This window comes from Pongo pygmaeus, chromosome 8 (assembly GCF_028885625.2).
Source record: "Pongo pygmaeus isolate AG05252 chromosome 8, NHGRI_mPonPyg2-v2.0_pri, whole genome shotgun sequence".
NCBI lineage: Eukaryota > Metazoa > Chordata > Mammalia > Primates > Hominidae > Pongo > Pongo pygmaeus.
In genome coordinates, this window is record NC_072381.2 from 20,259,925 (window position 1) to 20,287,376 (window position 27,452).

At 36.6% G+C, this 27,452-nt stretch overlaps 1 protein-coding gene across 1 annotated transcript in view; it reads left to right on the plus strand.

The window, feature by feature from the left end:
* The window catches only part of PLXDC2 (plexin domain containing 2), a 479,884-nt gene that overhangs the window by 339,386 nt on the left and 113,046 nt on the right, over positions 1-27,452 (plus strand). Inside the window, exons 6-7 of the mRNA XM_054503208.2 lie at positions 7,894-8,012; positions 24,562-24,661. Coding sequence (XP_054359183.1) covers positions 7,894-8,012; positions 24,562-24,661 — 219 coding nt within the window. The remainder of the gene's footprint in view (positions 1-7,893; positions 8,013-24,561; positions 24,662-27,452) is intronic.

Consider the following 27,452-nt stretch of genomic DNA (forward strand, 5'->3'; position numbering starts at 1 on the left):
TTCAGATTCAAGAAGTACAGAGAACACCACAAAGATATTCCTGGAGAAGAGCAACTCCAAGACACATAATTGGCAGATTCACCAAAGTTGAAATGAAGGAAAAAATGTTAAGACAGCCAGAGAGAAAGGTCGGGTTACCCTCAAAGGGAAGCCCATCAGACTAACAGCGGATCTCTTGGCAGAAACTCTACAAGCCAGAAGAGAGTGGGGGCCAATATTCAACATTCTTAAAGAAAAGAATTTTCAACCCAGAATTTCATATCCAGCCAAACTACATTTCATAAGTGAAGGAGAAATAAAACACTTTACAGACAAGCAAATGCTGAGAGATTTTGTCACCACCAGGCCTGTCCTAAAAGAGCTCCTGAAGGAAGCACTAAACATGGAAAGGAACAACTGGTACCAGCCGCTGCAAAATCATGCCAAAATGTAAAGACCATCGAGACTAGGAAGAGACTGCATCAACTAACGAGCAAAATAACCAGCTAACATCATAATGACAGGATCAAATTCACACATAACAATATTAACTTTAAATGTGAATGGACTAAATGTGCCAATTAAAAGACACAGACTGGCAAATTGGATAAAGAGTCAAGACCCATCAGTGTGCTGTATTCAGGAAACCCATCTCACGTACAGAGACACACATAGGCTCAAAATAAAAGGATGGAGGAAGATCTACCAAGCAAATGGAAAACAAAAAAAGGCAGGGGTTGCAATCCTAGTCTCTGATAAAACAGACTTTCAACCAACAAAGATCAAAAGAGACAAAGAAGGCCATTACATAATGGTAAAGGGATCAATTCAACAAGAAGAGCTAACTATCCTAAATATATATGCACCCAATACAGGAGCACCCAGATTCATAAAGCAAGTCCTGAGTGACCTACAAAGAGACTTAGACTCCCACACAATAATAATGGGAGACTTTAACACCCCACTGTCAACATTAGACAGATCAATGAGACAGAAAGCTAACAAGGATACCCAGGAATTGAACTCAGCTCTGCACCAAGTGGACCTAATAGACATCTACAGAACTCTCCACTCCAAATCAACAGAATATACATTTTTTTCAGCACCACACCACACCTATTCTGATATTGACCACATAGTTGGAAGTAAAGCACTCCTCAGCAAATGTAAAAGAACAGAAATTATAACAAACTGTCTCTCAGACCACAGTGCAATCAAACTAGAACTCAGGATTAAGAAACTCGCTCAAAACCACTCAACTACATGGAAACTGAACAACCTGCTCCTGAATGACTACTGGGTACATAACGAAATGAAGGCAGAAATAAAGATGTTCTTTGAAACCATCAAGAACAAAGACACAACATACCAGAATCTCTGGGACACATTCAAAGCAGTGTGTAGAGGGAAATTTATAGCACTAAATGCCCACAAGAGAAAGCAGGAAAGATCCAAAATTGACACTCTAACATCACAATTAAAAGAACTAGAAAAGCAAGAGCAAACACATTCAAAAGCTAGCAGAAGGCAAGAAATAACTAAAATCAGAGCAGAACTGAAGGAAATAGAGACACAAAAAACCCTTCAAAAAATTAATGAATCCAGGAGCTGGTTTTTTGAAAGGATCAACAAAATTGATAGATCGCTAGCAAGACTAATAAAGAAAAAAAGAGAAGAATCAAATAGATGCAATAAAAAATGATAAAGGGGATATCACCACCGATCCCACAGAAATACAAACTACCATCAGAGAATACTACAAACACCTCTACGCAAATAAACTAGAAAATCTAGAAGAAATGGATAAATCCCTCAACACATACACTCTCCCAAGACTAAACCAGGAAGAAGTTGAATCTCTGAATAGACCAATAACAGGCTCTGAAATTGTGGCAATAATCAATAGCTTACCAACCAAAAAGAGTCCAGGACCAGACGGATTCACAGCCGAATTGTACCAGAGGTACAAGGAGGAACTGGTACCATTCCTTCTGAAACTATTCCAATCAACAGAAAAAGAGAGAATCCTCCCTAACTCATTTTATAAGGCCAGCATCATCCTGATACCAAAGCCGGGCAGAGACACAACCGAAAAAGAGAATTTTAGACCAATATCCTTGATGAGCATTGATGCAAAAATCCTCAATAAAATACTGGGAAACTGAATCCAGCAGCACATCAAAAAGCTTATCCACCATGATCAAGTGGGCTTCATCCCTGGGGTGCAAGGCTTGTTCAATATACGCAAATCGGTAAATGTAATCCAGCATATAAACAGGACCAAAGACAAAAACCACATGATTATCTCCATAGATGCAGAAAAGGCCTTTGACAAAGTTCAACAACCTTCATGCTAAAAACTCTCAATAAATTAGGTATTGATGGGACATATCTCAAAATAATGAGAGCTATCTATGACAAACCCACAGCCAATATCATACTGAATGGGCAAAAACTGGAAGCATTCCCTTTGAAAACTGGCACAAGACAGGGATGCCCTTTCTCACCACTCCTATTCAACATAGTGTTGGAAGTTCTGGCCAGGGCAGTGAGGCAGGAGAAGGAAATAATGGGTATTCAATGAGGAAAAGAGGAAGTCAAATTGTCCCTGTTTGCAGACGACATGATTGTATATCTAGAAAACCCCATTGTCTCATCCCAAAATCTCCTTAAGCTGATAAGCAACTTCAGGAAAGTCTCAGGATACAAAATCAATGTACAAAAATCACAAGCATTCTTATACACCCATAACAGACAAACAGAGAGCCAAATCATGAGTGAACTCCCATTCACAATTGCTTCAAAGAGAATAAAATACCTAGGAATCCAACTTACAAGGGACGTGAAGGACCTCTTCAAGGAGAACTACAGACCACTGCTCAATGAAATAAAAGAGGATACAAACAAATGGAAGAACATTCCATGCTCATGGGTAGGAAGAATGAATATCGTGAAAATGGCCATACTGCCCAAAGTAATTTACAGATTCAGTGCCATCCACATCAAGCTACTAATGACTTTCTTCACTGAATTGGAAAAAACTACTTTAAAGTTCATATGGAACCAAAAAAGAGCCTGCATTGCCAAGTCAATCCTAAGCCAAAAGAACAAAGCTGGAGGCATCACACTATCTGACTTCAAACTACACTGCAAGGCTACAGTCACCAAAACAGCATGGTACTGGTACGAAAACAGAGATATAGATCAATGGAACACAACAGAGCCCTCAGAAATAACGCCGCATATCTACAACTATCTGATCTTTGACAAACCTGAGAAAAACAATCAATGGGGAAAGGATTCCCTATTTAATAAATGGTGCTGGGAAAACTGCCTAGCCATATGTAGAAAGCTGAAACTGGATCCCTTCCTTACACCTTATACAAAAATCAATTCAAGATGGTTAAAGACTTAAACGTTAGACCTAAAACCATAAAAACCCTAGAAGAAAACCTAGGCATTACCATTAAGGACATAGGCATGGGCAAGGACTTCATGTCTAAAACACCAAAAGCAATGGCAACAAAATCTAAAATTGACAAATGGCATCTAATTAAACTCAAGAGCTTCTGCACAGAAAAAGAAACTACCATCAGAGTGAACAGGCAACCTACAAAATGGGAGAAAATTTTCACAACCTACTCATCTGACAAAGGGCTAATATCCAGAATCTACAATGAACTCAAACAAATTTACAAGAAAAAAAAAACAACCCCATCAAAAAGTGGATGAAGGACATGAACAGACACTTCTCAAAAGAAGACATTTATGCAGCCAAAAAACATGAGAAAATGCTCACCATCACTGGCCATCAGAGAAATGCAAATCAAAACCACAATGAGATACCATCTCACACCAGTTAGAATGGCAATCATTAAAAAGTCAGGAAACAACAGGTGCTGGAGAGGATGTGGAGAAATAGGAACACTTTTACACTGTTGGTGGGACTGTAAACTAGTTCAACCATTGTGGAAGTCAGTGTGGCGATTCCTCAGGGATCTAGAACTAGAAATACCATTTGACCCAGCCATCCCATTACTGGGTATATACCCAAAGGACTATAAATCATGCTGCTATAAAGAGACATGCACACGTATGTTTATTGAGGCACTATTCACAATAGCAAAGACTTGGAACCAACCCAAATGTCCAACAGTGATAGACTGGATTAAGAAAATGTGGCACATATACACCATGGAATACTATGCATCCCTAAAAAAGGATGAGTTCATGTCCTTTGTAGGGACATGGATGAAATTGGAAATCATCATTCTCAGTAAACTATCACAAGAACAAAAAACGAAACACTACATATTCTCACTCATAGGTGGGAATTGAACAATGAGAACACATGGACACAGGAAGGGGAACATCACACTCTGAGGACTGTTGTGGGGTGGGGGGAGGGGGGAGGGATAGCATTGGGAGATATACCTAATGCTAGATGACGAGTTAGTGGGTGCAGCGCACCAGCATGGCACATGTATACATATGTAACTAACCTGCACATTGCGCACATGTACCCTAAAACCTAAAGTATAATAATAATAAATAAATAAATAAATAAATAAATAAAAGGAAATACACTTTGAACAACTTGAGTAACACCAAGGTATGATCCAATATTAAGTAACTCTAAATGTTAGCCGCAATAGTGATTCATCTCTATTATTTTAAGGACTATTATATTCTATTCCATTTTTTAAAACCTCATGAGGTGCTAACACCCAAGGATGTGCAAGTGGACTGTAAGTACGGTATTCTTGAGGCAAAACTGCAGCCAGAAACTTATCTGAAACTTATTCTATGATTCCCATACAAAATTGCCTTGGTAATCTATCCTATGGAAATAATAAATGATTTAGTGAACATTGACTATTTTCCAAGCTCCAACATTCACTAGGTGATATTAGGGTCATTTACTCATGGGCACATGATTCTAATGACCAAGTTTTTATGCTGTTGCTATCAAAATCATAAAGCATATTAAGTAAGTCTCTCTTCATATATTCTCATATACCTTGTTCCTAGGTAGCTCTTAATATTTGAATTTTACTTGTATTTGAATGATTTTTAAAAATTGATGTATCCTACTCCAGCTGAACTCTAAGTTCTTTAAAAACAAGGACTGTGGCTATTTATAAGAAGTCATTTTATCTCCAGTACCCTGCATAGACACTTTATTAAATAGGCCGTACGTCCTAAATAATTATTCAATGAATGAATAAAAATAATTACATATGTAAAGTGAGTTTTATTTCTGAGAATTGTAAAAGTATTATTACTCAAGAATGCATGTATTTTTTACCCACTGAAATATCTTCTGTGTAATGACTTATTCCATAGGAATCGAATATTGAGGAATATTGAGTTCAAACAATATGATAATGAAAACTTGTGTTTTATTAAATGAAGGAAACACTTTTAAACACCGTAAGGCTCTTCACGAAGCCCTTTTAATACCACAACAACTTGCTGAAATATTTTCAAGTTTGGTTAGAATCATTGACAGGATACTTAAAGATTGGAAACTCAACAATTTAGGAAAGCAAACTTCTCTGGAGAAGACAGCAGCAGGTTAGAAAATTTAAATCAGCAAATGTTGACAGAGCTATGCTATTACATAATATAAAACTTAGCATGTGCAAACAGTACACTTCTTTTTTTTTTGAGACGGTGTCTCACTCTGTCGCCCAGGCTGGAGTGCAGTGGCATGATCTCTGCTCACTACAAGCTCCACCTCCCGGGTTCATGCCATTCTCCTGCCTCAACCTCCCGAATAGCTGGGACTACAGGCGCCTGCCACCACGCCCGGCTAATTTTTTAATATTTTTTTTAGTAGAGACGGGGTTTCACCGTGTTAGCCAGGATGGTCTGGATCTCCTGACCTCGTGGTCTGCCTGCCTCAGCCTCCCAAAGTGCTGGGATTACAGGCGTGAGCCACCGCGCCCGGCCAACAGTGTGCTTTTTAACAACCTGCTGCTAACAAAATATTGGGAATCGCTTCCTCAGAATTTGCATTAAAAACTTTAATTTATATAGCCCTCTTATTTTCATAAATAATCAAGGGTAACTATATTTTCTTGCATTTAATGCAGGAATTGCTTGAAGGCAAAAACTATACTCCCCATGTTATAGGAAAGGAAACGGATTCATGCAGATTAATTGTGTCCAAGTTCACATGGAAAGTTTTATAGAGACAAGGTGCAAGTCTCAGTCTTCTGCCCTCTGGTTCATTGTTTTCACTGCATCACCAGAGTGCGATAGAAACTAGAAAATAAGGAATAGACTAGAGCTTGAGGGTTGTAGACATGTGTGAAGGAAAAAGAAGTTAGGAGGCATTTCACAATCAGAAAATTCCTATACTTATAAAATCATGGGAAGTTTCCTGGCTATTGTCTTTTTTTGCTCTTTTCTTTTCTCTTCTTTTCTTTTCTCTTCCTTCCTCCTTTCTTTTCTTTTCTCCTTCCTTCCTTCCTCCCTCCCTCCTTTCTTTCTTCCTTTCTTCCTTCCTTCCTTTCTTTCTCTTTCTTTCTTTCTTCCTTCCTTCCTTCCTTTTCTTTTCTTACCTTTCCTTTCCTTTCCTTTCCTTTTCTTTTCTTTTCTTTCTTTCTTTCCTTCCTCCTCCCTCCCTCCCTCCCTCCCTCCCTTCCTTCCTTCCTTCCTTCCCTCCCTCCCTCCAGGACAATATAGACACAGAGATGCCCGTGGAAGGAAGAGACCTGGGTGGTCTTCACTCATAGCAGTGATAATGGCTAAAAGCACCAAGGTCAAGTTAAAAAACTTTTTTTTTCCTTTTTACTTTTAAAGTTTTGCCTCAAAAGAAATACATTTCTATACTTCAACATCCTTTCAGGACTTACAATTTGGTATTCAAAATATTTGAAATAATGTGTCTATTTAAAATTGTCAACGAGCTCAAGAGATATTACTAATAGCACCAAATAGTTACTGAAAATTAATTCTTCCATGCAATTGTAATTTTTAAATATATCAGATATCACTGGGAGATAAGATTTGCTCTTTTAGTTCTATGATTTTCATTTTCAACACAACTTTTTTAGGCAACAGTTTTTTTAACCAAACAGAAAAATCTAATATTTAGAGTGAAGAAAAAGTCTTAGCAGCTCATTTCTTTTCTTTTTTTTAAAAAAAGAGAGTACACAATGTCAGTTAAAACAAAAATTTGAATTCTCACTGGTGACTATTAAACTATGTTTCAGTTTTTATTTCATGTCCAGTTGTTTATGGTAAACACTGACAGAGTGAGTCAGAATATAATATACAGCACTGAAGTTTCATTCCAGTGTGCTTCAAGGGGGCTTCAAAAATCTTAGCCCAGGGCCCTTTGAGCTTCTTGCAGTTTCCTGGAAGAAACACAACAAAGACAGAAATACAAGCATTGTGAACTCAAGGAGAAAATTCCCATTAGTGTTAAAGGAACTCCTTCAATGTGGAAAAGTATAATTCTAAGTATGGAAAAGACAGTTTCAGGTCTTTTGTATGTGGTCCTAACTTTTTAAATGTGTTTCTCTCTCAGCATTTGTCAAATGTATTTGAAGTTCATTCAATCCACTTGGGCTGCATTTTGAAAGTGGCTTATGGAAATTTAAGTAGACAGTATCTATTAACATTAATAAAATTCCTAAGGCAAAATTCCCCCACACTGCATTAGCTCAATTATTGACCTTAGTATGAGGTTGTATTTTACTAAATATTTAGAGAATACTCAATCTTTTAAAAAAAATCCCAAATGCTATTTCAATAACAGAATTTGATTAACCACATAAAATCGAAATAGCACAACTGCCAGATTTGAAGGCCAGATGCAAAAACATTTTTGTGAAAACTCCCACCAGAATTGATTGGTATGTTTTTCTCATTGCATTTCTTCTTCTTTCAATGGGTGTATAGGCACAGCACTTGTGGTCCAGTGGGACCATGTACATCTCCAGGATAATTATAACCTTGGAAGCTTCACATTCCAGGCAACTCTGCTCATGGATGGACGAATCATCTTCGGATACAAAGAAGTAAGTGATGCATTGATAATTTCTTTCCCTTCCCCTTGTTCTTGACTGCTGTCTTTCTTCCAAGTGTCAAGAAAAGGACATTTTACAGCCATGATCCTCGAATCATTTTCTTGCCTCTTGGTTTCTTTTGCTTAATAAAGAATGGTTTGGTTAGTTTTAATTTTCTGGGTGCATTGATTGTTAGCTCTTTTGTTTTGTATTCTGATATTGTTGGCATCAGGACTTACCAATTTCATAAAATTATTGAGTAATTATATTGAGTAATCATTGAGTAATTAGAGTGAAATGTCTCTAAGAAAAAAAATATTCAATTTGGGGGGATTTCTCATCTAAATCTAAATGTTTATATTTACGTATTTTCTTTAGTTAGTTTTTTTTTCCACCTTGTTGATTTCTGTGTTATATTTTGGTTCTAATTTCAAAAGCATTTATAGACACGAAAACTTACGTGGCTCAAGGACCCAGTACTGAGAGAGTTCTAGGACAGCTGAGCTTTGGCTAATGTTTGTTGAAACTGGATAGGAAAGATTAATTAGAGACCTGAAGGACAGAAAGAACAAAGAAATTTAAACTTATGGTTTGTTTCATTTTAACAAATTGACAAAGTACAGAATGAAAATTTACTAAATTGTAGCCTTAAATTTGCAGAATATTTAGACTAGAATAACTGTGTGTTTGATTTCCAACTCTTTTGACAAAGTAAGTAAGGCCTGTTGGACTAAGAATATAAAAATAAAGTTCCAAGAACTACAAATGTAATGTTTTAGATAGTCTCTAATTATGAGAGAAAGCTGGACAGTGAGAATTACTAATAAGCATTATTAACCCATAGGTTAATGGGTATTTATAATAATACAGACTCGATATCTTATGTTCAACTGAGGGATTACTTTTACCTTGAGAATTGAATCCCAGATTATAAAAGGGATGTTGAGGATAAAGAATGCACTTTGGTCAAATCTTCTGAAATCCATCTATTCCATAAAGTGCAGCATAATTTAATTACAATTAAATAGGCCAACTTTTAAAAATTCTATAACCATGTCAGATATTTCTACTCCTTTAAAAACTTTTTTATGAAATTTTTCATTTGCTTGGAGGCAATTATGTAAATAGGATATAATTGTAGACTATGTCCTACTCTATGTTTCTTTGTCCAAGTGTATGGGTTTTTTTTTTAATTTTTATTTCACGTTCAGGAGTACATGTGTAGGTTTCTTATATAGGGAAACACATGTCCTGGAGGTTTTGTTGTCCAGATTATTTTCTCACCCAGGTACTAAGCCTGGGACTCAATAGTTATTTTTCTTTCTTTTTTTTTGAGTTGGAGTTTCACTCTTGTTGCCCAGGCTGGAGTTCAATGGCTAGATCTTGCCTCACCACAACCTCTGCCTCCTGGGTACAAGCGATTCTCCTGCCTCAGCCTCCCAAGTAGCTGGGATTACAGGCATGCACCACCATGCCCAGCTAATTTTTGTATTTTTAGTAGAGACGGGGTTTCTCCATGTTGATCAGGCTGGTCTTGAACTCCCTACCTCAGGTGATCCTCCCGCTTCAGCCTCCCAAAGTGCTGGGATTACAGGCGTGAGCCACTGCGCCCAGCCGATAGTTATTTTTTCTGATCTTCTCCCTCCTCCCACCTTCCACTCTCAAGTAGGCCCCAGTGTCTGTTGTTCCATTCTTTGGCCCATACATTCTCATCATTTAGCTCCCACTTATGAGTGAGAACATGTGGTATTTGGTTTTCCATTCCTGCATTAGTTTGCTAAGGATAATGGCTGCCAGCTCCATCCAGGTCCCTACAGAAGACATGATCTCATTTGTTTTATGGCCTCATAGTGTTCCATGGTGTATGTGTACCTGATTTTCTTTATCCAGTCTATCATTGGTGGGCATTTAGGTTGATTCCATGTCCTGGCTATTATAAATAGTGCTGCAATTAGCATACATATGCATGTGTCTTTGTGGCAGAATGATTTACTTATTTTTTTAATTAATAGACTTTACCTTTTTAGAGTAGTTTTAGATTCACAGAAAATGATGTAGAAAATACACAGAGTTTGAACATACTCTTCTTCCCCTGCTGAACATCTTCTGCCATCATCAACATGCCCCACCAGAATGGTACACTTGTTGCAATAGATGAACCTACATTGATATTGACACATCAATGTCACTCAAAGTTCTTGGATTACATTAGAGTTCCCTCTTGATGCTGTACTTTCTAAGGGTTTTAAGGATGTATAATGTGATGCATCCAACATTATGGTGTCCTACAGAATCTTCCCTGCCCTAAAAATTCTCTTTGCTCTACCCAATTTTTTGTTTCAATAGGTTTTGGAGAAACAGGTGGTGTTTGGTTACATGGATTTATATTCCTTTGGTTATATACCCAGTAATGGGATTGCTGGCCTGAATGTAGTTTTACTGGTGAGGTTGTGGAGAAAAGGGAATGCTTATACACTGCTGGTGGGAGTGTAAATTAGTTCAGCCACTGGGGAAAGCAGTGTGGCAATTCCTCAAAGAGCTAAAATCAGGGCTATGTTTTTATATCAGAGCCCACCATATTTTTATGTCACACTCCCTGGAAGCTGAGAGAATAGTTCTCAAAAGGACTTATTCATCTCTAGTTTTCATTGCAATCTAGTATATTGCTGGAACTGCACAGTGACGTTTTGCAATGTTCATTTTCAACGGTTTCAACCAACACTGATCAAGTCTCTGTAAAGACACAAGGTCAGTAAGTTTGGAGACTTAGGTCTCACCAGCTGCAGGCTTTGTCAAAACAGAAATTTGTGTTCTTATTGTGGCTTCGCTTGCTAGTCTTTATTGTTGAAATTGTCATCTTTCTTTACACTGTTCTCAAAGGGTATCTTACATTGCAGAGTAACAGTTGATTCTTCCTATTCTCTGTTCTAGGTTGGTATTTTTAAAGCCCTTTTCTTTTCTTCATTTTAATCAAAGAAAAAAGTTCCACTATGATTTTCCTGTTTTGTTATGGGGAATTTCAAGATGACAGGCTAATTTAATGCTTTCTTGATATTCCCAGGCTCTTGTCCTGAAGAATGTCTTCCCTCTGCACTTGGAATTCAAAGAAGTCATTTTTACTTTATTATTTACTTTACTTTATTATTTGCTTTTCTGTTCTTTCTTTGTTCTCGATACAAAGCAGTTTCTACTTTTCTAGTCTACCACTTTTTTCTTCCCAATAATTGTTATGTATTTTATTTTGCTAAGGCAAATTGTTATTTGTAAAATTTGTCATAAGAGAGTCCCCTTGCATTTGGGGTGAGAGCCAGAAGCTCCTGGCACTGCTAGAAAAATATTCCTAATCACATGATAGCATAAAAGAGTAGTTTGTGTAATGTATTATCATTTACAAAGTACTTTCACATGCATTATAGCATTTAATTCCTCAACAGTTTCCTATAGCTTTAATATCCTAAGCATTTTACAGTAGCAGTGGTACATAGAAGCTGTTCAATAAATGTTTATGACTTAATTATGGAAATAGATCATACATGATTATCTTCATTTGATAGCTGAGCAAGCTAAGTCAGAGAGATTAAATGACATACTTGAGGTCACAGAGCTAGTTAAGGATAAATCTAGAATTTAATTTGATGATCCCAAGACATCTCAACCGTTTTCTCTGCCTAAAGAGATTATGTAAAACAATTCACAAATCTATGTCTCATTTGTTTTTCCAATAAGCATTTCTTAATGTTGACTGTTTAAGAATCTTGCTTATTAGACTTTGTCATATCACACAATTACAAGTGTAGATAAGAGAGGTATTCCTACTTCATTTGTAGAGGTAACCAAATTCTAAGAACATATAATCACAAGGAGTAAAATTTTCTGTTCCTGTCCAAGCTAAACTTGCCGAATTATAAATAGGGAAGTATGTGTAATTCTTTCTGTAATAAGTTTCTTTTAATAGGCTAACACCAGCTTTGTTTTGTTTCATTATGTTTTATGTGAATGAGAAGAAAAATTCTGATTTACACAAAACCCACCACCAATTTGGGACTTGTTTTAAAATTGTAAATTTTAATTACAATTAAATTTTACATTAAAATTAGTAATGAATTGAATAAATTTAGTTAAGTAAATTTCATTTTCAATGCCCTCATTCAATTTATCTCAGTATTTAAATGTGCCAACCATGCTAAGCACGTACATGACGTCCAACACTTTCATGCCGCAAATATTGTCATTTCATCAATAGCATAATTTTTTTGCAGTGCAAACTAAATGATGAATGATCAATAAATAAGAAAATACATTTACAGTTATAGTGGGATTGAAATAGGGAAGTACGACTGTTGCTTAAAATAAGAATGAATACAGATTTGCTCATAATATTCAATGTTTCTTCACTAATACCCTGTTGTTTTCTAGAACCATATTGGAGAGAAGACTTGTGGAGGGATGGATTCCCTTAAATAATTGAGTTATTTTTCCTGAGGTTATAGCTCTGTGTTGTTCAACCAAAGATTTGAAATTCTGTTTTAAATTATGGGCCCTTATTGTTACAGAGCTGCATATTTTAATTAACTTCAAAGATAGAGTTTGCTTAGAATTCAGCCAAAATACAATAAGAATAATATTGTTTTAAAGTTCTTTTTCTCAAATTACCAACTGTTCATTATAATGCATTTTTCAATTTTATAGTATCCAGTTGTTTTTTAGATAGATTTAATTACCTGATGAAATTAACTGTATCATCTATTTCCTTGACTATATTAATAACAGTTATTTTAAACCTTATGACTAATAACTCCAATATCTAAATGTCTTATAGGTCTGTCTCTATCACCTGTTTTCTTTTTATTTCCTCTTGATTTTCATTCATTGGTCATGTTTCTTTGCATGCTAGGTGATTTTTAAAATAAAATATTGGACATGGTTTACAAAGTACCAAAGTACTTTGAGGATGTAGATAATGTTTTCCTCCTACAAGCCAGTTTACTTTATTTTTTTGGCAGTTAGTACAGAACAGATTACTTTAATACTGTACAGCTAAGCCCCTTCAAAGTTGAGCATCAGTTCTTATGAGACCAGAATATTTCTGGTAAGCCCTTACTCTTCTAGTCCTTCAGGGATCTCCACTAAAGATCTGAATTTTTACTATGGACCTTTTCCTTAGTGCCCCTGAATGCATGTATTTTTCTTCAGCTCCATGAGACAGCCCAAAGGCTGTGGAAAGGCAAATCATTCTTACCTGTGCTCACAAGTGGCTATGATATGATTGATATAATATGAGGTGCTAAGCTATGGAATGAAAATGACTAGCCAGGAAAGACAGTCAAGGATATCAAAATGAACCATTGAACCATTCAGTCATGTATTGAAAAGAAAGTGTATAGGGTAGTTACTTAAACTCTCTGGGCTAAGTCAGTGAGACCTTCTCACTCTCTAACACTTAACTTACACATTGGCAAATGCTTTGATGGGAAAAGTGTTGTTGGGTTTACGTCTGCGTTTTCCTTTCTTTGGGATTTTGGCTTTTCAAGACCTTGCTCTTTGATACTACCTGAAGTTTTCAACGGAAGCTTTCCATATTTTATTCACATTTCCTGCTTGATTTAAGTGGTAGAAATGATCTCAATCTTGTGTGCCATAACCAGAAGTGAAAGTCACATTCACATTTAACAATAACCTCCAAAGTTGATAAAATCTAGCATTTCTTGAGCTCTTCATATATATCAAGCACCTACCTAAGCATTTAAAATAAATTATGTATAATTCTCACAAAAACCATGAGCAGCTACTTTTGTCATTTACAGAAAAGGAACCTGAAACACCCAGAGACCTTAAGTAACTTTTCCAAAGATATGGAACAAAGATTTATCCAAAGAAATACGACTCTAAAGCCCTAAGGCCTAGCTACTGTACCAGAATGCCCTCTTACAAACTTCCTTTTCAATAAGTGACTGAATCAATTCGTTCATTTTTATATCCTTGACAGTCTTCCTTGGCCAGTCATTATCATACCATAGCCTAACATATCATATCATGGCATATCAAGGCCATTTGGGAGCAAAGGTAAGGTTTGCCTATCCACAGCATTTATCTTATTAATCTATAATTTTTTTAAATGAAAGAACCTGTACATAGGCCAAAAAAACTGGACCCTTTCTTAAATACATGGAATTTGGAAATCAAACTCTCATTTTCCTATTCTGTTAGTAATTAGGTAGAACCCTAAATCTCAGCTTCTTCATATTAAGTTGTCATTAAATAGTGATGTTTTTTGCTTGATTACAGTAGATATGGCTCTAAAATTTCTGGTCTATTGATAACGTAACAAGGAAAATAATAATTCTCAAAAAAATATTTTATTCCAGTGGCCGGGCGCAGTGGCTCACGCCTGTGATCCCAGCACTTTGGGAGGCTGAGGTGGATGGATCACTTGAGATCAGGAGTTGGAGGCCAGCCTGGCCAACGTGGTGAAACCCTGTCTCTACTAAAAATACAAAAAATAGCTGGTCGTGGTGGTGCATGCCTGTAATCCTAGCTACTGAGGAGGCTGAGGCAGGAGAAATGCTTAAACCCGGGGGGCAGAAGTTGCATTGAGCAGAGATCGTGCCACTGCCCTCCAGCCTGGGTGACAGAACGAGACTCTGTCTCAAAAAACAAAATGTATTTCAAAAATGCTGGGAGATTTGAAATAAGGGTCTTTACAGGCCTTGATGCTGTCTATCCTAGAATACTCTTACTTTGTAGAAGCTGCAGTTTCTCTGACTTGTCTTATCTTTATCCTCTTGATATACTTGGCATTTGTAATCACTCTGGACACAAACTGTGGATGGATGTGACTCTTTTAGTGTCAACTGCAAACTCGGGTTCTTTTTTTTCACTAGCTTATGTGAGGGATAAGGATAGTCACTAGGTTAGGAAACTGTAATTTAAATAAGAATGTCATATATTCCTACTAGATGGCAACAGGAGAAAAATCACAGAAGAGGCAAGGCAGGCTTAGCCCAGGAGTCAGCCTGTTCTATCCATTTTCTTGGTTGAATACTTTACCATTTCCTTCAGCAGCAAATTTTAGAGGAGGTCAATATAGAGGAACTTTACTGTTTATTAAGTAAAATCACTTTTTAATCTATTCTACCATTTAAGTATTTAAATCTAATCTTCCTTGTTGTCACATTTGCTGCTTCCATGGAAGAATGCGTAGTTAATAAATCACCATTGCCAGTTAGTTGTAAGTTTCAATGGGGCTCTTAATGCATTTTTTTTTGAATTTCTTTGAAGATTATTTCTCTTATTTAAACTGTAATGACCCTTCACTCATGGTTAGCAGCCTGAAAGTATTAAAAGATGAACATTGGCTGAACTTGTAGAATTTATAGAAAAAAAGTAATTCAAGAAAGTCAGAGAAGGCCAAAAAGAACGCAACAGTGAGACCACCACCGTTTAGATATAAGGTAATTTCCTTCTATAACTATTGCTACATCTGTGAGAATACTTGATGTGTGAATGTAGTATATACATCCAAGACATTTGATAAATGTGTGAGCAGAAAAGAATAATATATATGTACATACATATCTAATACAAGAATGAGAAAACCAGATTGAATAAAATGCTGATTAAAAACTCTCAAGAAATAATTCTAAGGAAAATGTAGAGACAGATATTTTATATCATAGGACTTCCCTGTATTTTAAACAACTAAAATATTAAAATTTTATCTACACAGTATTATTTGGGATCTAATTCATTTGCATTCATAGAGATATTTTATTTTTTAGCTATCTCACATATAGAAGTGCCTGACATTTTAATCTTTTGTTTACTTTTTCCTAGTGTAAGAAAATAAGTTGAATTATTCTCCCTTGATAATGTTCTGATGGCAAATGCTGTGTGTAAAAATAAATAAATAAAGTAGCCAGGTAGAAAGATCAATGTCCCAGAGGAAATTATTTTATTTTATTTTATTTTATTTATTATTATTACTTTTTAAGACAGAGTCTCATTCTGTTGCCTCAGCTGGAGTGCAGTGGCGCGATCTCAGCTTGCTGCAACCTCTGCCTCCCGAGTTCAAATGACTATCCTGCCTCAGCCTCCCAAGGAGCTGGGATTACCGGTGCATGCCACCATGCCTAGCTAATTTTTTGTGTCTCCCCCAAACTCAGGGTGTAGACTTTCCTTGATCTCCTTTCTTTTCCCATGATGTTTAAGTCCCAAGCCATGTTTAGGTAAGTTTCCTTATCTAGCTATTGTCCCAGGTAAAATCCACACCAGAGTCTTGACTATCTTGAGTCCAATGGCACAAGCTTCTTCAAGTGGGCACCCTGCGTCACTGTCTTTTATATGAAGCTCAGACTCTTCGCGTGCCAATTCAATGTGAGCAGTCTTAACTCAGAGGGCACACGTTTTACTCTGTGTGTGTTCTTATGTTTTATGTGTACACATATGTTTGTAAAACAGATATGTTGCCAACATCTAAATATTATAATATTTCAAGGAAAAATATAGATGCCCATTTTTTCCTTGAGAACTCGGAAAGCCCTGGAAGCCCTTGGCTTGCAAATATTGCCTGGAAAATTCACACAAAGTGTGCACCCTCCAATTTCTCCCTCATGAATTTCTTCTTTCTTACCCAAAGCACACAGTAGCTTATGTAGAAAGGAAGTTTGAAACCTCTGTTTTAAAGTAGAGGTGAATTTTACTTATCATCTTCATGCTGTTAGTTGACTGCTTCCAGATTTTCTACAGATTATGATTGTGGAGATGGGGGCAGGAGGCATGTTAGGAATTGATCATTTGATGATAGCTCACCTTGACTTTCATGCTGTTAGATGCATTGCTCAATACCTAGCAGATGAGAGTTCAGGAGCTGTACACTAAAAAAAGATTGAAATAATTGTGCAAATTGTTACTGATACTCCGGAAAGCAAATGGAGTTTTACATTGTCAAATTTAACTGAAAGCCCTCCTATTCAAGTGTAGTTTATAGACAACTCAGCATTAATATTTTGGACTTTATGTGTTTGTTTGTTTTTTAGAGACAGAGTCTTGCTCTGTCATCCAGGCTGGAGTGCAATGGCACTATCATAGCTCACTGCAGCCTCCAACTCCTGGGCTCAAGAGATTCTCCTGCCTCAGCCTCCCGGGTAGCTGGGGCTACAGGTTGTTATTTTGATAATAATTAAAGAGATCATGACTTTTAAAAATTAGATTCACTGCTGATAACACTGAAGCCAGATCAGATACTTAAGTAAAACGAAGGAGAAAGTTAAGGGTTACAGGCAGATAAGAATGGGTAAAACAGAAAGCTTTGAGTTTATTGTGGGATTTTGTTGTTGCTGTTGTTTTTAATATTAAGCTACTGAACACTATATATTAGCAAGGAAACAAAAATGAGTTTGGAGTAATTCTTTTCCAGTTAAGGTTTGATAGGCATATGATTCACACCTTGGAACACATACTATACAATCAAACCCTTGCTGAGATACTGTGCTGCCTACTGGATAGATAGCTGGGCCTGTAATGGAAACAAATGAATGTTTTGGTGATGTTTTCAGGGCAGAACAAAGAGGAAAATAAAATTCCATTAACTATTACTTAAGCGGCATGCTGTTATCTCCCTGGTTTAGAGACAGATGTAAAAAGCTCATGTTTAAGGAATTGTGTGGGGTTCCTGTGTGCTGGAGAAAGATACCGCAGAGTGGAGAAGAGAGGAGCTTCTGTCTTTGACTCGCCTTCCAAAGGCCAGTGTGCTCTGCTCTACTATTGCTTACCCCTGACATCTTTTCCTGTCTTGATTTTGTGTGGTGATTGCAACCACTTTCTGCTTCTATGCTTACTTTGCTTTGCTTTAATATCTGTTATAGAAAAATGTATACCAAGTAATAAACCTATGTCCATCTCGTTATATAGAGCAAAAATTATACCGTTATTTAAAAGAAGTATTCATGAATGCTTTTAGGGGTCAAAATGGAAGCATATTTTAACCAGCGTGAAAGCTCCTTTTATTTCTATCCTGTGGAGAGAATGTAATTGTAAAACCTATTCCTCAGAAATGTGGGATTCAATACAGACCATACAGAGGCCCAGTTAAAATTTAGCTTTGCTTTAATCTTAAGAAGGCAACTATCACAGACACTTGAAAATAGTAAAGCTACATTGTTTAAAAAAAAAAGCTTCTGTAGCTTAGAGTTTTTATTATTTCAGTTTGGCTTCCTGACATCCCCAGGATCTCATGATGACTCACAAGACATTTTGAGGATGAATATAAATTTGTAGAAAGGATAAGAAAATCGCTTCCCGTAATCAAAGTTTTTAAAGTTTTGGTGCTTTAACGTGTTTTTGGTCCATATGTTCGTTGACTTTGGCACTTCATATCCTTCTAAATACAGAGTCTTCTATAAAATATGTGATCATGACAATAACATGTTCATTCTTGTGCTAATTTGCCCAATACTGGCTATACTTCTAAATAGCTTGTTTATACATACACATATGCACACACATAATCTTTTTGTTATTAGTCAAAAAGAAGTTCATTTTACAGCCTGGGTAACATAATGAGACCCTGTCTCTGCAAAAAAAAAAAAAAAAAAAAAAAAAAAAAACTAAAAAAAACTAGCCAGCTACTTGGGAGGCTAAGGCAGGAGGATCACTTGAGCCCCGGAGGTTGAGACTGCAGTGAACTGTGGTTACACCACTGCACTCCAGCCTGGGCAACAGAATGAGACTCTGTCTCAAATAAATAAATAAATAAATAAATAAATAAGTAAATATTTTTAAAAGTAGTTCATTTTAAATGTACCTTTTAATAATATAGTCTCTAATTTTATGCTGACAGAGGACCCTGTAGACTGGTCTCACGATAGGAAAATATCAGGTGTGGAGAGGCAGACATGTTCCATAGGAAATTTTAGAGAAAGCCTGGAATTGTTCACCTTTTCCTTATTAATCTTTGATGACATTAGGCATTTAGTTCACTTGGCAAAATCAGTTTTTTCAAAATCTGGCATGTAATGGTTTCATAAAAGCCTTGGGTGGCTTCTAGGAAAATATAAGGAGTTGAGTTTCTTGTACATTTTCATTTTAATATTTAATCAGGACAAAAGAGTACAGTTTTAGAAATCCTGGGCTCTTATGCACGAGCTCTACAAAATTTTAATGGAGAACATTTGAAGCCAGTGGTTTTGCCGTAAAGTGGTCATCCCTCTCCAGCACTTCCTCACCTGGTCTCTGAATGTTTCAGGACTGCTCTTGAGAGCTGCATATGTTGTTCCCTGCATATCGAAAGGACACTTCTCATAGATCGTGAAGTGAATGAGTCCTCCGAAGTTGTACAACCTATAACATTCCTGATGAAAACACCATTTCATTGCTCTTGCTACTGAAACCAAAAGCCTTTGTGGTATCCTTTACTCTCCTTTTGTCCCTCACTGTCTTTATTAAATCTGTGGGGAGTCTCAATAGCAGTGCATACATAATTCTTCCAGAATCTGGCCTCTGTCACTTCCACCACTGTTACTACTTTGGGGTGGAGTATGGCACCTTCTCTTACCTGGAAAACTGTGATACCCTCCTAACTAGTTTATCTGGCTCCCTTTGTCCTTCTACAGTCTTGATTTCCCAGCAGCCAGCATGATATTTTCCCAAAATAAAGGAATGTCCTTTCCTCTTCAAAACCTCCCAAATCTTTCTGTATCTTTTGGACTAAAATCCAGTGTCACTGTCACAGCTTGCAAGGAATAAATGCTCCCTATGATCTGCCCCTACTACCTCCCATCACCTTTGACACGCTTGTTTACTACTTCTGCTCCAGCTGTAGAGACAACCTTTTAACTCCTAAAATTCAGTCAAGCCCTTTGCATGTGCCAGTGCATCTACCCACAGTTGTTTCCCAAATATCCACACGGCAGATTTTCTTACTTCCTTCGAGTTTCTGCTGAAAAATCACCTTCTCAGAGAGAGCTTCTGTGACTGTCTTCTCTCCTAGACACCCCCATTCCTCTCTATCTTTTTACTCTGTTTTAGTTTTCTCCTTGGTACTAACCACCTTCTAGTATGCTATAGGTTTTATGTTCACTTGTTTTAATGCCTGTCCCTGTTCTCTAGAATGTAGGCTCTATGAGAGAAAGGTCTTTGTTTTCCTATCTGCTGTAATTCTAGTGACTACAATAATACAGAAAATATATTCAATTAATATCTGATGAATGAATGAATGGATTCTGTCTTATCAAATGGACAATGTGCATGCCTTTTGGGGAAAATAATTTATATGTAGTAGACATCATTCTTAGGAATCTATTTTCTACTGTCTAATCCCCAATTATATTAAGACTCATAGTAGAGTTATATGGTAGTAGTGGTTTGACAGATGCATTAATCAGAAATCAATAACCCATGACTATGTACATTTAAAAAACTGGCAACAAGTTGAAGCATAACTCTTGACTGCAAATGATGATTTCTACCTAACTTCTACTCTCCTTACATAAAGGTAGAGTATTTCACCCTTATCATTTTAGTTTGTGTCGTTGTTAACAATTTACTTGTTGAAGCTTGGAAAAGTCAAAATCATTTGAAAAAACTTAATTTGATAACTGAAAGAATCAGAGATCATTTATAGTGATCTTCCTAGAGGGTTGGTCAGTTATATATCAGATAATTTTCAGTGATAGAAAACTCTGTACACTGTGAGGCTACCCATTTTGGTTTCAGCTAAATTTTCCTCATGTTAAATGAATCTAAATCTAGGTAATTTACGTATATTGGGCTTAGTTTTTGAAATGCACAGACAAAAGAATAAACTAAAGAGACATAAAAGAATGAAAAAAAATGCTGCAGAAAATGAAACTTTTCTACTGGAACATTCCAATCTTTCAAGTTCAATTGTACCTAGAATTAGATATTTATCTGAAATCTGGGCATGATGGTGTGCACCTGTAGTCCCAGCTACTAGGGAGGCTGAAGCAGCAGTATTGCTTAAGCCCAGGTGTTTGAGGCTGCAGTGAGCTATGATAATGCCACTGCACTCCAGCCTGGGCAACACAGTGAGACCCAATGTCTTAAAAATAGATATTTATCTGATTCCCAGAAAATTAGGATGAGCAATACTACTTCATTTTATGGAGAAACACCCATATTCTATTCTATTGGCTACTTGGTCTTTAACAGAGAATGTATTGATTCATATTGCTGTGTTTATAAACCACCCCAAAATGTAGGGGCTTAAAACAACTCCATTTCTTATTTCTCACAAGATGCCTATAATTCACCTTGCTGGTTCTACTGATATGGGCTGGACCCTGCTGATCTCAGCTGAGCTTCTGAATGTGTAAGCTGTTATCTGGTGGACTGGCTGGGAGCTGGCTAGGCAAGGATGAGTTCTGGTGCAAAAAAAATAAAAATTAAAAAAAAATAAATCCTTCGTGTGTCTCGTATACACCTGCAGAAGACCAGCAGTGTACATTTTCTTGGCTATAGCAAGGGTCCAAGAAAGGAAGTAGTAAGCAGTTTTTCAAGTCTCTCTCTTTTTTTCTTTCTTTCTTTTTTTTTTTTTTTGCTTCAAGCTTGCTGCTGTCCTCTTTTGCTGTATTATTGACCCTGGAGTCTGAATGGGAGAGGACAACAGAGGGTCTGGGCACAAGGAAGCCATTCATTGAGGCCATTACTGCAATCGACCCACCACCAATAAAAAGCACTGGAGGAGAGGGCTTGACATAGACACAAAACATAAAGGAGGGGGGTGAAAGAAAGGAAAGAGATTGAGAAAAAAATAAAAATGAAAGATGGCTGGGTAAGGGAAGAAGAGATAGGGAAGAGAGACAGAAAAGGTGAAATGAGGCCAGGTGCAGTGGCTCACACCTATAATCCCAGCCGTTTGGGAGGCCGAGGTGGGTGGATTACCTGAGGTCAGGAGTTCAAGATCATCCTGACCAACAGGAAGAAACCTCATGTCTACTAAAAATACGAAGTTAGCTGGGCATGGTGTCTGTCACATACCTGTAATCCCAGCTACTCAGGAGGCTGAGGCAGGAGAATCGCTTGAACCCGGGAGGTGGTGAGTCAAGATTGCGCCATTGCACTCCAGCCTGGACAGCAAGAGTGAAACTCTGTCAGAAAAAAAAAGAAAGAAAGAGAGGGAGGGAGGGAGGGGGTAGTGAGAGAAAGAGAGAGAGAGAGAAAGAAAGAAAGAGAGAAAGAAAGAAAGAAAGAAAAGGTGGAATGCGTAATCTGGAGAGAGGAGAATGCTAGAAAGAAGAAAAGCAGCAAGCTTGAAGAAAGAAATGAAAGAAAGAGAGAAAGAAAAGGTGGAATGCATAATCTGGAGAGAGGAGAATGCTTCTGGGAGGGCTGTAGGAACCAAGACATGTGACTTAAAAAACAAGCTCTGACATAAACATGTACTATACATAATGACATAATAGGATTTTCCAGTTGATAGCAGTATAAGCTCAAGTACTGCTGTGGGTATGGGAAAAGAAGACAAGCAATAAAATTATCTGGTAAAGCCTTTTTCAACTTGCAGAGGAAAACTGAACTCATAGATGTTGGAGAAGGGGGTCAAGTGACAAATGACAGGAACAGTGGCATTTATATGATGGCATTAATAGATGCTTGCTTCTATTAATAGATGCTGCTTAAAAATGAGATGGTCATGTCTTATTAGGATACAAAAATATAAGTGAATTGGAATTTTCCCTATGCTTTTCCATCTTGTATGTTTTAACTGTAAGTCTGTCTTAAATACAAATTACTTTCATATTAGAGTACTCAACATGGGGTGTAAGACTGGGAAACAGTATAATGCTCAATAACAAAGAGGATTTCACATATTGATACTGAATTTAGGTTAGTAAATCAGTAAATAAAGTATATTAGCCGGGAGCTGTGGCTCACGCCTGCAATCCCAGCACTTTGGTAGGCTGAGGTGGGTGGATCACTTGAGGCCAGGAGTTCCAGACCAGCCTGGCCAACATGGTGAAACCCCATCTCTACTAAAAGTACAAAAAAAAAAAAAAAAAAAAACTAGCTGGGTGTGGTGACACACGCCTGTAATCCCAGCTATTTGGGAGGCTGAGGCATGAGAATAGCTTGAACCCGGGAGGCAGAGGTTGCACTCCAGCCTGGGAGATGGAGTGAGACTGTCCCAAAAATAAAAAATAAAAAATAAAGTATATCAGACTGGGATATAAATCTTGATTTTGTTTTGCTTGTTTTGTGTGTTTCTGTTATCCAAATACCAGAAGACTAATTTATATTGGTTAAGAATTGAGCATACTGACACAAAATTTGCAAACACTTTAACGTTGTTTAAGAGAGACCTGAAATAGTACATTAAGGGAAAATGTCATGTTCTATTTACTTGTTTCAAGGTAATTCCACAAATTCCAAAAGCAATGAACTTCTTTCTTAATTTGTCCATTTCAACAAAATAGCCCTTTCACAGTTTCATGATGTCTTGGTCAAAAATAAGTCAGAGAGTTTTTATTATATATTATATTATATTATATTATGTTATATTATATTATATTACATTATATTATATATTCTCTCCAACTTATTCCCCTTCTTATTGTTATGCTGTTTATTATGGCTTATACAGCAATATCCGATCTAACATATTATTTAATGAATTGCCCACAGATTGCCCAAAATCTGCTTATTCTGCCTAAAGATGTTTTTGGTGCATTTATTCTTTTCTTTTACTTTCCTGTTTCTTTGTTTATTGAAGATGGTTTCATTCCCATTTTTGTTTCTGTAAAACTGATAATAAAGAGAGTAATCTTATCTCCAATGGATCTTTTCTGAATCTGGAAAAATGGACTCCAACAGTTCATGTCATTTATAACTCTAATATCATTTTTCATATATTCTCAATGTATCATATTTTTTTAACTGTAAATATTAGAATTGTCTGTTGTATTCAGATCTTGGTTTCATTGAGATTCAAATACAAGAACTGTGACATCGAGATGACCCGTAAGAACTTAGAAGTCTTTCATAGTAGTTTCAACCAGAATGGTGAAATGATTGCCAAATTTAATTAGATATTAATCAACAATGATATTGTCACATGTATATTTAACAGTGCATTTATTTGTTTTTCCCTAGGTTTTGTATCTATAAGACTGCTTATAAACAAAGATTTTCTAAAACTGTATAAAAACAAATATACAGTAAAGTTTTTTTCAGAAAACAAATAGTAAGAGGAGAATCTCTGTTTCCAAAATTATAGCCAGCACTAAATGAATTCATGGTGTGCCTATATGTGTGATAAGTTTGCAGCATCTAACATCAATTATATTATCTGAGAATCTATTACTTTCAACATCAAGTAGCCTTCTTTAGAACTAGGAACTCTCTGTCTCTTCTATTCATTCAATAGCACTAAACCGATGTTATTTTTTGGTTTCGTATGTCTCTCTTTTCTAATACTTTTGGCTCCCTTTCTAGTCTTTTATCTCCTTCCCATGGTTTTGTCCATGAAACAAGAGGATCCTACTACCTTTCCTCCCTGTATGAAATTCAGATCTAACATGTAGTAACCTGCTTTGTTCTTTTCCAGATTCCTGTCTTGGTCACACAGATAAGTTCAACCAATCATCCAGTGAAAGTCGGACTGTCCGATGCATTTGTCGTTGTCCACAGGATCCAACAAATTCCCAGTACGTAGAAGAAGGGCAGTCGCAATGAGTGAGCCTCTGTGGGGGTAAATTTAAAGGAGATTGGTCTATGGCAGCTGTACCTGAATTAAAAAAAAATAGCTAATCGATTAGCTGATTGATGCTTGTTAATTCTGTTGTTTGGTTTATAACTCCTATTGGGCTATCTCTGTCACCCTTGAGCTAACTCAGCTAAAGATAATTAAATAGCAAAGCCAAGAATGTGTAATTTTGGACTCTTTCTCTTGTTTATTTTTTCTTTCTTTTGATTTGGGGTCTTACTCTGTCACCTAGGCTGGAATGCAGTGGTGCCCTCACAGCTCACTACAACCTTGACCTCCCAGGCTCAAATGATCCTCCTACCTCAGTATCCTGAGTAGCTGGGACCACAGGCATGCGTTACCATGCTCGGCTAATTTTTTTTATTATTTGAAGAAATGAGGTCTTGCTCTGTTGCCCAGGCTGGTCTTGAACTCCTGAGCTCAAGTGGTCTTCCTGCCTCATCCTCCCAAAGTGCTGGGATTACAGGCGTGAGCCACCATGCCCAGCCAGATTATTTGGGATAGTTGGCAGATACAGTTCTTTTATTAATAAGAATGACATAAAACAGTGACAGATTATTTGATTGATAGGCATATGACTTTTCATATATGTTTGGCTTAAGTTTCTGAGCAAAACCACAGCTTTGTGCTATCTTATATTTAATGTATTTGTGTAAAACTGTTTGGGAGTCTAAAGGAAGATGAAAGAAAAAGTACAAATTTAGGTAAATAAAAATCTGAGGGGAGCTCTACCTACCACCAGAGAAGATAAGTATTTTCTTTAAATTACGTTTGCCCATCTAGTCTAGTTTACATTTTATAGAATAAAAAGGGACGTGTTACTTTGGACAACTGTTTGTTATATTAGAAACCAAAATGCTAACTGCATTAGCCATTCTGACCCTATAAATAGGCATCAGTTGAAAAGGTTTTTGAATCTCCTTCACTCCGAGAACAGTCCTGAGAGATGCTTTGGTGTCATAGTATGTGAAGTTGGGGTGGGGGTGTTTGTGTCCTCTGTGTTCTTATTTAAAGAAAGGGGAGATAATAAAATATATCTCAAGATGAGATCATTTTTTCTCTTTTGTTCAAAGTTCTTTTTATTCTTTTATTTGATTACAGTGTTAGATAATTTATCACACGCTCAAGTTCTTTGGTCGTGACTTGAGGTGATTGTACTTAATTATGTCAACTCTCAACTGTAGACAGCAACTGGAGTGGAAGCTGTACTTTTTAAAGCAATGGATTAGCAGAAATATTATAAGGGTTATCTCACAACCATAAGATATCTTAGAACTGAATGGTTATCTTACAACTGAATGGCATTGATACATGGTGGTTCTGCTTGATGAAGAACATGGGGTTTCTCCTTGTTAGCTGAGAATTTGTGGGAGGCAATATTCAAGGGAATTGTTAAATCAAAGCAGGTTTTCCAGGAACTAAATTGTACTGTGAACAAAGCAAGGATATATGAGTATGTGTAGGCAACATAAAGGCATCCTGACAGAGCTCCTAAATGAGAGGCTGAGCCTTGGGACAGCTAAAGTTGGCTTGTGTTTGAGGATGGCCATTCTCACATTCTTTCTTTTGGAGTTGTTAAATCAAGCATGGTTTGAGTCAATTATTGTACAAGTAAAAAGAAACACTAGTTTTAATTTATTAGTTTTTTTTATTGCTGAAAAAAATTATTTGCAGCTTACTCAGCAGAGCTTTTAGTCCATATTGTTGTTCTGATATATTATTGCTTAAAGAAAAAAAACACCAACCAAAATACAAAAAAAAATTTTTACAAATGTAGTTTAATATGCAAGTATTATGTTGGTATATTCCCAATGATAAAATCGTGCTTAGATATCAGGGCCCTAGAGTGTAATTTCGCATCCTTTGTTATGCTGTAAAAGGATAACTATCATGTGTTAGGGGAAAAAATATTTTCAAATACAAATCTCATTTAATAAATTGGCAACATTTATATGAATTTTCAGACCAGATTATGTCTAAAGTTTGGGACTCAGCAGTTATCTAAAAGAACTTAATTCAAACTTAGAGTTCTGAGAAAAATGTCCCTCAGACAATTTGCATACTGGAAAAGCAGTCACATTTTCTGTTAACCTTACTGTTCCATCCTGAGAAAATTAGCCAAGAAGGAATGAAAGATTTGGGTCTCTAGTTCTGCCATTGTTGCTGTTAGATGGGACTGTATTTATGCAAGAAAATTAGAATCAATACGTTCTACTTAAAAATCGTTTTGGGAACAAAAAATTTTATCTCCTTAAAAGTCTCTCCCACATTTATAAAGTATAACTGTGTCTGTTACATGAGCTTCTGTATAACAAGAGATAAATGGTTGCATTGTATTCTCAGCTAACAAAAAGTGCATCTTTATGCCAGAGATTAGGATAACCGAAGATTAGCACGATGCAAGTTATACAAGTACAGTTCTTTTGTGAGAAATAAGTTGATTCCTACAGACCTTTGTTACATATTCAACGATCAGAATTTAGACCGGTATTAAGTCCTTTTCAAAATTCAGTTCCCTTATTTAGCAACACTCACTATTAGGAATTGTCTTTGTAGGGAATTCAAATACTTTGCCTCTGTTAACTTTTTTACCCCCACCAAGTGGATTTAGGGAACAACTGATTATTATTCTAAGTAGTGAGTAGTTTCATTTCTTCTGTATTCCAAGGTGTGTTACATAGAACCCTGTTCTCATAAGATCATTTTTCTATTCTACTAATCATTTTGGTTAC